Source organism: Salmo trutta, chromosome 7, assembly GCF_901001165.1.
Source record: "Salmo trutta chromosome 7, fSalTru1.1, whole genome shotgun sequence".
NCBI lineage: Eukaryota > Metazoa > Chordata > Actinopteri > Salmoniformes > Salmonidae > Salmo > Salmo trutta.
In genome coordinates this window covers 53,257,796-53,273,746 of record NC_042963.1, presented here as the reverse complement: position 1 = coordinate 53,273,746, position 15,951 = coordinate 53,257,796, and the positions used below count along the sequence as shown (strand labels likewise).

At 39.9% G+C, this 15,951-nt stretch overlaps 1 protein-coding gene across 3 annotated transcripts in view; it reads left to right on the top strand.

Annotated features, from left to right (window-relative positions):
* LOC115197681 (pleckstrin homology domain-containing family A member 5) overlaps positions 1-15,951 on the top strand; it is a 228,541-nt gene that overhangs the window by 158,714 nt on the left and 53,876 nt on the right. For all 3 annotated transcript variants that reach the window (XR_003879044.1, XR_003879043.1, XM_029759429.1), the window contains exons 8-10: positions 3,412-3,512; positions 9,901-10,016; positions 14,048-14,393. Coding sequence is in view for 1 of the 3 variants with exons in the window: in XM_029759429.1 (XP_029615289.1) it covers positions 3,412-3,512; positions 9,901-10,016; positions 14,048-14,393 (563 nt within the window). In the remaining 2 variants the exon portion in view is untranslated. The remainder of the gene's footprint in view (positions 1-3,411; positions 3,513-9,900; positions 10,017-14,047; positions 14,394-15,951) is intronic.

Below are 15,951 nucleotides of genomic sequence, written 5' to 3'. Positions count from 1 at the left end.
GGAGAGTTTCTGTTGTAGCAGTGCTGAGATGATGGTATTAAATGCAGAGCTGTAGTTCACCAACGATAACCTTGGAAATATGTCTTTGGGTTGTCGAGGTGTTTGGAGATGTAGTGCAGACAACGTGACCTCAAACACACAGAAGCCTTTTTGAACAGCAGCAGGTCATATCCTGACATACAGTATGGCTGTGTCCCAAATGGCACCCTATTCCCTACATAATGCTCTATGGACCCTGGTCAAAAGTAGTTCGCTATGAAAGGAAGATGGCGACATGGAAACCTACTACATTGGCTTCAGGAAATATTCACAGCCCATTTTTCCCACATTTTGTTGAGTTACAGCCTGAATTTAAAATTGATTGATTAAATTTAGATTTTTTTGGGGGGTCGCTTGGCCTACATACAATACCCCATAATGTCAAAGAGGAATTATGTTCTTCAAAATTTGACTGGAAGTCTATGGGTATCTGCTAGCACTCTTCATATTTTCAAGCATGGCAGTGGCTGCATCATGTTATGGGTATGCTTGTCATCAGCAGAAACGGAATAAAGGTAAGAACAGGCGAAATCCTAGAGGAAAACCTGGTTCAGTCTGCTTTGTCTCCCAGACACTGGGAGACAAATTCACCTTTCAGCAGGACAATAACCTAAAACACAAGGAGAAATATACGCTGAAGTTGCTTCCCAAGACATCATTGAGTGGCGTAGTTACAGTTTTGACTTAAATCGGCTAGAAAATCTATGGCAAGACTTGAAAATGTCTGTCGAGCAATGATCAACAACTAACTAGACGGAGCTTGAAGAATAAAAAAAAAGAATAATGTGCAAATATTGTACAATCCAGGTGTCCAAAGCTCTTAGAGACATACCCAGAAAGACTCACAGCTGTAATCGCTGCCAAAGATGATTCGAACATTATTAACCCAGGGAGTTGAAGACTTATCTGATCAAGATATGTTAGTGTTTTTTTTTTATTTATTTTTTTTACAAATGTTCAAATCTTTTTTTACACTGACAGAGTATTTTGTGTAGACCATTGACAGAAAATGACAATTAAATGCATTTTAATGTTAATAACAAAAGTATGAAAAGGGTTGTAAATAGTTTGTGAAGGATGTTTATAGTCTAGGGTCTAGATGTACATAAAGACTTAGTCCTAGATGGGCCACTCACTGCGCCTACTGGTGGCCAAGATAGGAGTGTAACAACAAATGTATGTAAATGACAGATGAGATTTAATCCCCAGTTTATTCCATTAGATTAGTATATTATTAAGTGGGGTATTGCAGCTTTACGGCTGTTAATATCACCGTGGGACTTTAAAAAGTACTGTTCATTTTAGAGGAGTATTGCAGCTTTCATATCAATGATTTCTGAGCCTAAATTCAGCCATAATCTAATGAACAGTATCTAGCCACTATAAAGAGAGGGCTGAGGCTATATTATAGGGTCATAACCATTTGAAATCTCATTTGCTGCACTTTGCTGCCTTATCTCCTGTGGCTCAGGCTAACCCAGGTAGGTATGTGTGAATACAAGTGTTGGTGAATAAATCAGAGGAGAGCCCGGAGGGGGAGGAAGGTTGGAGAGGAGGCGGAGGGATGGAGAGAGAGAAAGAGGCTGAGAGGGAGAGAAGGATGGAGAGCAGAACAGGCTGGAGGAAACAGATATATCCTGGAGCCAGGCCTCAGTGGGAGCCGCAGGACAGCCAGCTTTCTTCCTACTTCCTGTTCTGTATGGTATTGTACCAACTAGAGGCCACACAGAGTTCAGCTACCTCAACATCTCCACCTCTCAGCCTCGGTCTACATACAAACTACTCAAAGAAAGTCTCAACCCTCTCTCTGTCGCTCTTTCTCTCTCCACTTTCTCTCCACTTTCTCTCCACTTTCTCTCCACTTTCTCTCCACTTTAACTTTTTTCTTTCTTTCTTTCTTTCTTTCTTTCTCTGAAACCTCTCTCCATAACGCACCCTGTAACACTAGCCATGGTTGTGTTGCAATGCGGAGCCCCTGACCGTGTTGTTCTTTTGCATAACTGTCTTGGTTTGAATTGTGTTTGTTTATTTGGTTGTTCAATGATTCAGTGTGGAGACTAGAGCAACAGCCCCTGTAGGCTGGATGGATGTAGTAGAGGGTGTTAGCATCTAGGCTTCCTGTAGCTTATGCCTCACAGAAAACACACACACACACACACACACACACACACACACACACACACACACACACACACACACACACTTCCACCCAGTATGGTCTCTCAGCTGGACATAATAAGGCTTAGTGAGAGTTATTTCTCTGCTGGAGTTTAATCAATGGACAGATGCTAATCTCTTCCTCCCTGTCACTGGGTCCTGTTGTTCTCTTCTGACCAGAGAATGAATGCCAGTACTATTGCTGCCTTTTTTTTATATGGTGACAATCACAGCGTCCCTCTCTTTCTCCTGGTGTTTCTCTCAGCTATGTACATGTTGTGTCAGTATGTTTTGTTCTTGTAGAGGTTTGTTATTAGCCTGGTTCCACATCTGTTTGTGCTGTAAAGCTAACCGTTCATTGGGACACAAGGCGACACAAACAGATGTGGGACCAGGCTAGAGTTGCGTAGATTCTGGGATGGGGGATGGAAAATGGGGTTCAACTTGTCACATGTAAGCCCTCTAATACTCATTTTGCTATGAAAAGTCTCAAAAGACATTTCAAACATGTAAGACCTAGATAGTTTGAACTACATCTATCCTTACCTTAATGATCTAATCCTCCTGTTCAGGAAGAGGTATATCCTTACCTTAATGATCTAATCCTCTAGTTCAGGAAGAGGTATATCCTTACCTTAATGACCTATTCCTCCTGTTCAGGAAGAGGTCTATCCTTACCTTAATGACCTAATCCTCTAGTTCAGGAAGAGGTCTATCCTTACCTTAATGACCTAATCCTCCTGTTCAGGAAGAGGTCTATCCTTACCTTAATGACCTAATCCTCCTGTTCAGGAAGAGGTCTATCCTTACCTTAATGACCTAATCCTCTAGTTCAGGAAGAGGTCTATCCTTACCTTAATGACCTAATCCTCTAGTTCAGGAAGAGGTCTATCCTTACCTTAATGACCTAATCCTCCTGTTCAGGAAGAGGTCTATCCTTACCTTAATGACCTAATCCTCCTGTTCAGGAAGAGGTCTATCCTTACCTTAATGACCTAATCCTCTAGTTCAGGAAGAGGTCTATCCTTACCTTAATGACCTAATCCTCTAGTTCAGGAAGAGGTCTATCCTTACCTTAATGACCTAATCCTCTAGTTCAGGAAGAGGGATCTGTTTCACAGCAGCAGTAGCTGCTACATAAATAAACTTTTGAAGGAGGTTAAACAAGGTTCTGCATATCATGTTTTGTTTCCTGTTTGTTTTTGTTTCCTTCAGATGAGAAAGAGGAGGGTATACTCGGCAGCATCCTCCTGCCTAGCTTTCGTATATCCATGCTGTCTGTCGACGACCACATCAACAGAAAATATGCCTTCAAGGTCAGTACTCACTACTTATTTGATGTCTGAGATTCCAGAGTTAAGAGGAAACAAGTGAGAGATGCATTAGAAGGTGGAAAATGCCAGTTGGTTCGATTTGTTTGGGAGTGGTCCGAGTGAGGGGCCTATAATTAGACGAGCCTAATGGGAGGGATATGTAACCTGAAAACTATCTGTTATTGGCAGAGAGGCTTGAAACTCTTTTTTTTATTGGTCTATTAACTTATACCGCCTGGTGATATTACCAGGCTGGCCAAAACTTCATCCTACCAAAAAAGGCTACAATTTCAGACTTTTCAAACAGCTCTTACACAAAAATGGCATTATCATAATTTTCACAATATTCGCTGAGCGTCCAAAACATTAAGAACACCTTCCTAATATTGAGTTGCAACCCCCCCTTTCCCATTTAGAACAGTCTTAAGGCACTTGAGGCGCGTCACTACAGACCTGTGTTCGATCCCATTATACAAAACCATCTAGTGGCCCTTTTGGGTACTTCAGATTATCACAAGTATCTGTAATTATCTCTGGCCTTATCACATGTAAAATATATGAAATAGTTAAATAAGATGATTTAAAAAAAAAATAATAATAAATAAAAGTGAATGACAAATCTAGAAAACATTATCCTAAATATAAACCATAAATTTAGTGAACATCATTGGTGTTTTTAATGTCAGTGTTTCATCATGAATATCCTTTATATTTGTTTTACAAGTTGTATTTATTTTGCAATGTCAATAAGTATTTGTTGTCAATATTTTACCGTCAAACTGGCAGTTGTGATGAGCTGCAGAGTTAATATAAAAAAATAACGCAGTTGTTGATTACATGCTTATTTCATTAATTAGGCTATTTTCTCTTGAACCATATGGTCTATCCACTAGAAACTCAAGGACAATAAAACATGAATATTATATATTAATAAAACATGTTTTAAGTTATTCAAGTATAAATTACCAAAGTTCCCATAGATTGCCATCGATTTTCTGTTAATTACCAAAAAAAATGACTGAAGATTCCGGTAACTTTAGTAAATTACCGGTAGTTTTTACAACCCTCGTCTGGGTCAAAGAGAGGAAAAATAAGGCTTGTTTTTGACATGTACCGCTACTGCTTTAAGCATTGTTAGTAAGCGGCAGAAGCTAAAGTATAACGTTTCACTCCAATAGCCTCTTGAGTCCTGCGGCAACCAGTTGTATTTAATTTAATGGCGTCTCTCTCAGTGCTGTGGCTTTCTCTCTGGTCTGGTTCCTTTACAAAGCCAGAGGGAGGGAGCGATGAGGGTTCGACTCAGCCCTGCCAAGCAGCACAGCCACACACAGACGCCCAGGAGTCTGCCCAAGCTTGGTCTCTCGAACCAACCACACAGACTCAAGTTTCCATTTCCTCAGAGAAAGAAGGGGGGAGAGAACGAGATGAGGGAGAGGAGGAAGAAGCAGAGCTCTGCATGACTCCTGTGGAATAATAATTATTAGCATTTCACATAACACAAAAGGAAATGTAATTGACGATAACTCGGCTGTATGCCAGTCGTGTTAAAAGGGTGCAAATGAGATTTTCACAGGTTAAAGTTTTTCACGCTTGAAAAGGCAAATTCCTTCTTCAATTCACATGTGAGGTGGAAATATGTTATGTGAAAAGGTGGTGTTAACATGTGAACTTTATATTGGATACATGTGAACATATAGTGTCTCTTGTGTTTTCACATGTCAAACTGCAAATTACACATGTGAATCTGCAATTGACATGTGAGGAGAAAACATGTTAAGGGTAGGTTGCATAAACATAACCACATGTAACATATCGATTTTCATTAGAATATGCATCAAAAGTCTCAATGCAAAGTTACACCTTTATTATTATTATTATTATTATAAAAACATTTTTTTACCAGACAAACCGGTCCCCAGTTCAAAGCTAGCTTCTCGTTTTTTGGGCCACAAATGAGTCGTAACCCCATTCTTTGTGGGTATTACTGCACTAGCTACGAATGACGGAAAAGTACTACAACACTCACTTGCTCGACTACCAAACACACAGGAAAAGAGGAGATGCAGTTTTATATGGTTATATGGTTTCTTCTAAGTGGGTGTACATAGTAGCTCACCAGCGTCAACACTTGGTTTGGAATGTAATCACGTGCTAGCATGGCTAATAGCTAATGCTAGCCAGCTGGAACTAGCTTGGTAGCACCGGGTCTCATATTACGTTGAGAAATAGTGCATTCTGGGTAGTTCCGAAGATAACTTAATAAATATGTAAAAAACGCTAAAACATAACTAACCAGATCGTGACAACTAAGTTACTAAGTCTTTGTGACCACATTGTGTTGTTACATTGGTGAGTAAAAACTCATGCTTCCTTCCCTTTTAAACTCTCCATATTCCTGTCTCTTGTGGCGAACAAGGCCCTTATTCCTCACTGACTGATGTTACAGATGAATTTGTGGATGGCAAAGGAATGACTGCCTTTTGTTTGTCAGGCTCTGGTAAACAGGATATTGTGAAAAAGATGACTCATTCAATGTGTTCTTGTCTGTCTCTCTCTGCTGTCTTCCACGCACACACTAACAATGTCTTGGTTTGTCTATTGTGAGCGGATCTTGAGTGAGGAGAATCGGCTGCCAGTTTACCAGTCCAAGTGTTGCATGGTAAGTCCTGAGTCCTGATTCCATATTAGTGGTATGCACATCGTATGAGTCATGGGTTTAGATAGCCTACATGGGTGATGGTGGTGTGGATATCCACAGCCCACTGATTCTCACGTTCTTCACCTGCTGTCAGCCAGAATCTTCTCTCCCAAAATATACATCTGGTCAAGCAGGGAGGATATTAACTAGTCACTGATGCTGTCAAAACGAATCACCAGCACTCCTTAAGAAGTACATGAAGACGTGTGTGTGTGCGTGTGCGTGTGTGCGTGCGTGTGTGCGTGTGTGTGTGTGTATATCTACAGTTGAAGTCGGAATTTATATACACCTTAGCCAAATACATTTAAACTCAGTTTTTACAATCCCTGACATTTAATCCTAATAAAAATTCCCTGTCTTAGGTCAGTTAGGATCACCACTTTATTTTAAGAATGTGAAATGTCAGAATAATAGTAGAGAGAATTATTTATTTCAGCTTTTATTTCTTTCATAACATTCCCAGTGGGTCAGAAGTTTACATACACTCAATTCGTATTTGGTAGCATTGCCTTTAAATTGTTTAACATGGGTCAAACGTTTCGGGTAGCCTTCCATAAGCTTCCCACAATAGGTTGGGGGAATTTTGGCCCATTTCTCCTGACAGAGCTGTTGTAACTGAGTCAGGTTTGTAGGCCTCCTTGCTCGCACATACTTTTTCAGTTTTGCCCACACATTTTCTATAGGATTGAGGTCAGGGCTTTGTGATGACCACTCCAATACTTTGACTTTGTTGTCCTTAAGCCATTTTGCCACAACTTTGGAAGTATGCTTGGGGTCATTGTCCATTTGGAAGACCCATTTGCAACCAAGCTTTAACTTCCTGACTGATGTCTTGAGATAATTTTCCTCCCTCATGATGCCATCTATTTTGTGAAGTGCACCAGTCCCTCCTGCAGCAAAGCACCCCCAGAACATGATGCTGCCACCCCCATGCTTCACGGTTGGGATTGTGCTCTTTGGCTTGCAAGCCTCCCCCTTTTTCCTCCAAACATAACGATGGTCATTATGGCCAAACAGTTATATTTTGTTACATCAGACCAGAGGACATTCTCCAAAAGGTTATGGCAGTTTTGGAGCAGTGGCTTCTTCCTTGCTGAGCGGCCTGTCAGGTTATGTCGATATAGGACTCGTTTTACTGTGGATATAGATACTTTTGTACCTGTTTCCTCCAGCATCTTCACAAGGTCCTTTGCTGTTGTTCTTGGATTGATTTGTACTTTACGCACCAAAGTACATTCATCTCTAGGAGACAAAACGCATCTCCTTCATGAGCGATATGACGGCTACGTGGTCCCATGGTGTTTATACTTGCGTACTATTGTTTGTACAGATGAACATGGTACCTTCAGGCATTTGGAAATTACTCCTCAGGATGAACCAGACTTGTGGAGGTCTACAATTTTTTTTTTTAGGTCTTGGCTGATTTCTTTTGACTTTCCCATGATGTCAAGCAAAGAGGCACTGAGTTTGAAAATAGGCCGTGAAATACATCCACAGGTACACCTCCAATTGACTCAAATGATGTCAATTAGCCTATCAGAAGCTTCTAAAGCCATGACATAATTTTCTGGAATTTTCCCAGCTGTTTAAAGGCACAGTCAACTTAGTGTATGTGAACTTCTGACCCACTGGAATTGTGATACAGTGAATTATAAGTGAAATAATCTGTCTGTAAACAATTGTTGGAAAAATGACTTGTGTCATGCACAAAGTAGATGTCCCTAACCGACTTGCCAAAACTATAGTTTGTTAACTAGAAATGTGTTGAGTGGTTGAAAACGAGTTTTAATGACTCCAACCTAAGTGGATGTAAACTTCCATCTTCAACTGTGTATATATATATATATATATATATATATATATATATTGGTAAAAATAAATAAAAACCCTTGAATGAGTAGGTGTGTCCAAACTTTTTACTAGTAACAGTACCAGTGAAAAGTTTGGACACACCTACTCATTCAAGGGTTTTTCTTTCTTTTTTTACTATTTTCTACATTGTAGAATAATAGTGAAGACACCAAAACTATGAAATAACACATATGGAATCATGTAGTAACTAAAAAAGTATGAAACAAAGCCACTCTTTACCTTGATGACAGCTTTGCACACTCTTGGCATTCTCTCAACCAGCTTCACCTGGAATGCTTTTCCAACAGCTTTTCCTTCACTCTGCGGTCCAACTCATCCCAAACAATCTCAATTGGGATGAGGTTAGGTGATTGTGGAGGCCAGGTCATTTGATGCAGCACTCCATCACTCTCCTTCTTGATCAAATAGCCCTTACACAGCCTGGAGGTGTGTTGGGTCATTGTCCTGTTGAAAAACAAATGATAGTCCCACTATGCGCAAACCAGATGGGATGGAGTATCGCTGCAGAATGCTGTGGTAGCCATGCTGGTTAAGTGTGCCTTGAATTCTAAGTAAATCACTGACCGTGTCACCAGCAAAGCACCCCCACACCATCACACTTCCTCCATGCTTCATGGTGGGAACGGAGATCATCCATTCACCTACTCTGCATTTCACTAAGACACGGCGGTTGGAACCAAAAATCTCAAAGGACCGTTTTCCACCGGTCTACTGTCCATTGCTCGTGTTTCTTGGCCCAAGCAAGTCTCTTCTTTTTATTGGGGTCCTTTAGTAGTGGTTTCTTTGCTGCAATTTGGCCAATAAGGCCTGATTCACGCAGTCTCCTCTGAACAGTTGATGTCACTTGAACTCGGTGAAGCATTTACTTGGGCTGCAATTTTAGGTGCGTTTAACTCTAATGAATTTGTACTCTGCATCAGAGGTAACTATGGGTCTTTCTTTCCTGTAGCAGTCCCCATTTTCATCATAGCGCTTGATGTTTTTTGCGATTGTGCTTGAAAAATCTTTAAAAGTTTTTTGAAATGTTCTGTATTGACTGACCTTCATGTCTTAAAATGATGATGGACTGTTGTTTCTCATTGCTTATTTGAGCTGTTCTTGCCATAATATGGACTTGGTATTTTACCAAATTGGGCTATCTTCTGTAAACCACCCCTACCTTGTCACAACACAACTGATTGGCTCAAACACATTAAGAAGGAAAGAAATTCCACAAATTAACTTTGTAGGCCGTCATTGTAAATAAGAATTTGTTCTTAACTGACTTGTCTAGTTAAATAAAGGTTAAGTAAAATAGAAATACAAACAAGGCACACCTGTTAATTGAAATGCCTTCCCGGTGACTACCTCATGAAGCTGGTTGATAGAATGTGAAGAGTGTGCAACGCTGTCAAGACAAAGGGTGGCTACTTTGAAGAATCTCAAATATAAATAATATTTTGATTTGTTTAACACTTTTTTGGTTACTACATGATTCCATATGTGTTATTTCATAGTTTTGATGTCTTCACTATTATTCTACAATGTAGAAGATAGTAGAAAATAAAGAAAATGCCTTGAACGAGTAGGTGTGTCCAAACTTTTGACTGGTACTGTATTGTACCTTCCTTTATAGTGAGTGTGCTATTGTAAAGAACGTTTGAAAGGAGAGGGAATTGCCACCCTAGACCAAACGGACTGATCTGATTACAATGTTGGCTTTCGAATCTCGATGAAGTCGGGGTATAAGAGACCACGTCCCAGTTGAGTCAACTAACCGGCTGTGTTCTCTCTCTTCCTCTTCCAGATTACCCTCTCTTCTCTTCCACTCTGATCTGGCAGGCAACACATCCCAACATGCGGACGTACTACTTCTGCACAGACGCAGCCAAAGACATGGAGTCATGGATGAAGGTGATGACAGATGCTGCCCTGGTGCACTCTGAGCCTATCAGGAGGTTTGTATTCAATCAATCAATCAATCAATCAATCAATCAAAACAGACGCTTTGTTTTTCCATTCAGTCAAGATGTCTGTAGTATCAAAAACAGAGACACTATTTCCCATTCATGTGACCTGTGATGCTCATATTGTCTTAAAGGCAATTTAGCTCCTGAAGTGGGAGGAATAAATGAATTAGATTTAATGCGAGGGTTTGAACGATGGTAACCTCCTTGATAGAAATATGAAGGAGCGGTTCTGTTCAATCGTTTTACTTGTCTTTTCTCGTTTGTTGTGTGAGCTCTGTTAACGGCGCTCCCCATGTTGTTTAGGAAAGAGTCTCATCCACCTCAGCATATTCCAGTCCTCTAGACGACTACAGAAACACTGTTACATAACCTGGCAGTTGTCAAAGCCTTTAGTATGGGGAGGATAACTCTCTGTGTGTGTTGTTGTGTGTCCTGGGTGCACGATGCAGGTTTGGCATGAAGGATACATTAGCTACAGTACATGCTGTACTGTGTGTGTGAACAGGTGCGTGCGTGAGATAGATGCGTCATGTGGAGGGGGTGGAGGGGGGGGGGGGTTTAGAGCGAAATAAGTCACCTGGCAACCTGTCTTTGCTACACGGGTGAGCAGCGTGTGTGTGCGCGTGTGTGTTTGTCTACATGACGAACAGAGAGGAGGACTAAACAGTTGTTTTTTAATTCATCTGGTTAGCTAAATGAACAGGGTTAGGGGTTAGGGTTAGGGGTTGGGGTTAGGGTTAGGGGTTGGGGTTAGGGTTAGCTGGAACAACGCTGCTGCCAAAAGGCTCTCTGGTCTTTTTCTTTTTTACTACAAGAGAAAGAAATACTCATCCCATTTAAATAGAAATACTCATCTCATTTAAATAAAAATACTCATCCCATTTAAATACAAATACTCAGCTGTAATGGCTGTTGAAGGGAGTAGACCAAGGCACAGCGTGTTTAGTGCTCATATTTGTATTTATTATACTGAAACACTATAAACAAAACAAGAAAACGACAGCCAGCAGTTCTGTCAGGTTAACATGAACTAAACAGAAAATAACCACCCACAAACACAATGAAAAAAAAACCCTACTTAAATATGGGCTCTAATCAGAGGCAACGAGATTCAGCTGCCTCCAATTAGAGACCAACCCCAAGCAAATTCAACATAGAAATAGATACCCTAGAATAAACATTGAAATAGAAGAACATAGAACATAACCCCAAAACACACAGAAAAACACACCCTGCCACACCCTGACCAAACTCCAATAACAAATAACCCCTTTTACTGGTCAGGATGTGACATCAGCTCATTTACATAGAAATACTCATCTCATTTACATACAACTACTCATCACATTTACATACAAATACTCATCAAATTTACATACAAATACTCATCAAATTTACATACAGATACTCATCTCATTTACATACACCCACACTCATCTAATTTACATACACATACTCATCTAATTTACATACAGATACTCATCTCATTTACATACACCCACACTCATCAAATGTACATACACATACTCATCCCATTTAAATAGAAATACTCATCCCATCTAAATAGAAATACTCATACCATCTAAATAGAAATACTCATCCCATCTAAATAGAAATACTCATACCATTTAAATGCAAATACTCATCTCATTTAAATACTAATTTCATTTAAATGCAAATACTCATCTCATTTAAATACTAATTTCATTTAAATGCAAATACTCATCTCATTTAAATACTAATTTCATTTAAATGCAAATACTCATCTCATTTAAATACTAATTTCATTTAAATGCAAGTACTCATCTCATTTAAATACTAATTTCATTTAAATGCAAATACTCATCTCATTTAAATACTAATTTCATTTAAATGCAAGTACTCATCTCATTTAAATACTAATTTCATTTAAATGCAAGTACTCATCTCATTTAAATACTAATTTCATTTAAATGCAAATACTCATCTCATTTAAATACTAATTTCATTTAAATGCAAGTACTCATCTCATTTAAATACTAATTTCATTTAAATGCAAATACTCATCTCATTTAAATACTAATTTCATTTAAATGCAAATACTCATCTCATTTAAATACTAATTTCATTTAAATGCAAGTACTCATCTCATTTAAATACTAATTTCATTTAAATACAAATACTCATCTCATTTAAATACTAATTTCATTTAAATGCAAGTACTCATCTCATTTAAATACTAATTTCATTTAAATGCAAGTACTCATCTCATTTAAATACTAATTTCATTTAAATGCAAGTACTCATCTCATTTAAATACTAATTTCATTTAAATGCAAATACTCATCTCATTTAAATACTAATTTCATTTAAATGCAAGTACTCATCTCATTTAAATACTAATTTCATTTAAATGCAAGTACTCATCTCATTTAAATACTAATTTCATTTAAATGCAAGTACTCATCCTATTTCATACTCCCTGTGCCTTTTCCCTTGTCTTTCTTTATTAAAACCTGATGGGTAGTTGGATACAGTCTTCCAACCCCCAGAAGAAAGCAAAGCAACATTCTCATGGAGCCCCACAGCTATTAATACTCCTGATCAGCCAGTCAGTGGTGTGGAATGCAGCAAAAACATGCCTGATGAGGTTATGCAGACACGGTTTTCATAGGGCCCATATGACTTTTATAGACTTGGAGCAGAGACAGACAGTCAGACAGACAGAGGGCTGTGAAAGACATTACGTGTGACTACTGCCATTTAACGGTAACGGCCTGTGGGTGGAAACTGGGAAGGCTGTCAGATTGGTCTCTCTTTCCTTCTCTCTATCTCACTCTCTCTCTCTCTTTGTCTCGGTCTCTCTCTATCTCACTATCTCTCGATCTCGATGGGTTGTCTTAGTTGATTTGACCTTGAGCCCATTCAAGGACCAATGATATCCATTACGGCACCTACCTGTTGAACAGATATGGTGTCTCTGTGTGTGTGTGTGTGTGTGTGTGTGTGTGTGTGTGTGTGTGTGTGTGTGTGTGTGTGTGTGTGTGTGTGTGTGTGTGACCCCAGAGAGATCAGTGAGAGGTTGCCAGCAGGTCTGAGCGGTACCTTCAGGGATTGTCAGTCTGGACTGGAGTCAGATAGTCAGAGCCAATAGTTGATTGGACTTCTCTGGTTTCCCTTGTCTCAGCACTAGGCTGGCAGCTTCAGGATCTATTGTAGCCCAACTAGCCCCTACCAGGATCACTTTCCCTGCAGCTATACTAGTAGAAAGTAGGACTGAGTGTCAGAGACAGACTGCCTGGTGTGCCAGATGGGTGTGGTTTGCACTTTTTTGACTATTTTCTTGGTCTATTAAGCCAGGCAAGCTCAATCCAGCCTTGATAAAGTACTGGTATTGTAAAGTAGTGTATTATTTGTTTGAGAGCTGCTGCCCCCATACTACATGATTATTATTATTATTATTACAGCAGTGTCCATACCCGCTGGGTCAGGTTCTATATGGTATATTCTGACTGTAAAAATGAAAGGATTTAATCATGGTATCTGTGAAAACATTGTGATTAATTTCCCTGGTGCCTTATATCAGCCTGGTCTGATGTAGTTATTAGAACTCTATGTGAAGTGTTGCCCTCACTCTCTCTGTCTGTCTCTCTCTCTCTTGCTGTCGCTCTCTTGCTGTCTCTCTCTCTGTCTCTCTGTCTGCCTCTCTCTCTCTCTGTCTGCCTCTCTCTCTCTGTCTGCCTCTCTCTTGCTGTCTCTCTCTTGCTGTCTCTCTCTGTCTCTCTCTCTGTCTGTCTCTCTCTTGCTGTCTCTCTCTTGCTGTCTCTCTCTTGCTGTCTCTCTCTGTCTCTGTCTCTGTCTGTCTCTCTGTCTCCCTCCCTCCCTCTCTGGGTTTGATGTCTTGATTGTTTTTTAATTGTATCTTGTATCGCTGACTTGGCTCTCCTGTTATTTTCTTTCATCCTTCCTCCCTCCCCTTGCCTCCTCTTCTCCTCCCTCCCCTTGCCTCCTCCTTTTCCTCTCTCCCTCCTCCTCTCCAGCAGGTCGCTCAAAGTGGAACAGTGCGGTCCTCAGGATGTCAGTAACCACATTACCCAGAATCACAGACTGGTTCTAACCCGACCAGAGACCCAGAACAATGAGCGGAACCGGACCGAGGCCGACAGCGAACATCACACTGTCGCCGCCATAACCACGGTAACCGCCGTCACTGCCGAGGAGGAGGAGGACAGAAAACAGCGTGACGCAGAGCGCTATGGGTTTCAGAAGGAAGGGGCAGAGAGGGACCGGCCGCTCACTAAGATCAACAGCATCAAACTAGAACCAGATCAGGCTTCTGCTGTACCTGCTGACATCACACCAGACGGGCCCTACAGAGCCCCACAGGTAAACACAAACAGATATGAGACCGGAGCACTAGCTCAAAGGCAGTCATACCCTACCTAACAACAGTGTTAAATGAACAGCTAAGCTGTGACTGACCCTGGTATTTACTCAGGGATAGTGATCACGACTGTCCGGTTGTTTCCCTTTATGGTACAATGCCTTCAGGAAGTATTCACACCCTTTGATTTAATTCAACAATTTGTTGTGTTACAGCTTGAATTCAAAATGGATTAAATTGCTTTTCTTCTCTCACCCAGCTACACACAATACCCCATAATGATAAAGTGAAAACATATTTTTAGAACTTTTTGCTAATTTATTGAAAATGAAATACAGTATCTCATTTACATAAGTATTCACACTGCTAAGTCAATACATGTTAGAATCACCTTTGACAGTGATTACAGCCATCAGTCTTTCTGGGTAAACCTCTAAGAGCTTTCCACACCTGGATTGTACAATATTTGCACATTATTCTTATTTAAATTCTTCAAGTTCCGTCAAGTTGGTTGTTGATCATTGCTAGACGGCCATTTTCAAGTATTGCCATAGATTTTTAAGTAAAAAATGTAACTAGGCCACTCAGGAACATACAATGTCATATTGGTGAGCAACTCCAGCGTATATTTTGATCTTGTGTTTTAGGTTATTGTCCTGCTGAAAGGTGATTTTATCTCCCAGTGTCTGTTGGATTGCAGACTGAACCAGGTTTCCCTCTAGGATTCTGCCTGTGCTTAGGTCTATTCCGTTTTCTTTTTATCCTTAAAAACTCCCTAGTCCTTGCCGATGACAAGCATACCCATAACATGATGCAGTCACCACCATGCTTGAAAATAGGAAGAGTGGTACTCAGTGATGTGTTGGATTTGATTTGCCCCAAACATTACGCTTTGTATTCAGGACGTAAAGTTAATTTCTTTGCCAAATTATTTGCACTTTTTCTTTAGTGCCTTACTGCAAACAGGATGCATGTTTTGGAATATTTTTATTCTGTACAGGCTACCTACTTTTCACTGTCAATTAGGATAGTAATTGTGGTTTAACTACAACGCTGTTGATCCATCCTCAGGTTTATCTTATCACAGCCATTAAACTATGTACCTGTTTTAAAGTCACCGTTGGCCTCATGGTGAAATCCCTGAGCGGTTTCCTTCCTCTCCGGCAACTGAGTTAAGAAGGACGCTTGTATCTTTGTAATGAATGGATGTACTGATACACCAAGTGTAATTAATCATTTTTACCCATCTACCAATAGGTGCCCTTCTTTGTGAGTCATGTTAAACACTATTATTGCACACAGAGTGAGTCCATGCAACTTATTATGTGACTTGTTAAGAACATTTTAACTCCTGAACTTATTTAGACTTGACATTACAAAGGGGTTGAATACTTAATGACTCAAGACATTTCGGATAAAATGTTTTTATTAATTTGTAAAAATGTCAATAAACATAATTCCACTATTGTGTGTAGACCAGTGACACAAAATGTAAATGTAATACATTTTAAATTCAAGCTGTAACACGACAAAATGGAAGGTACTGTATACCATATGGTA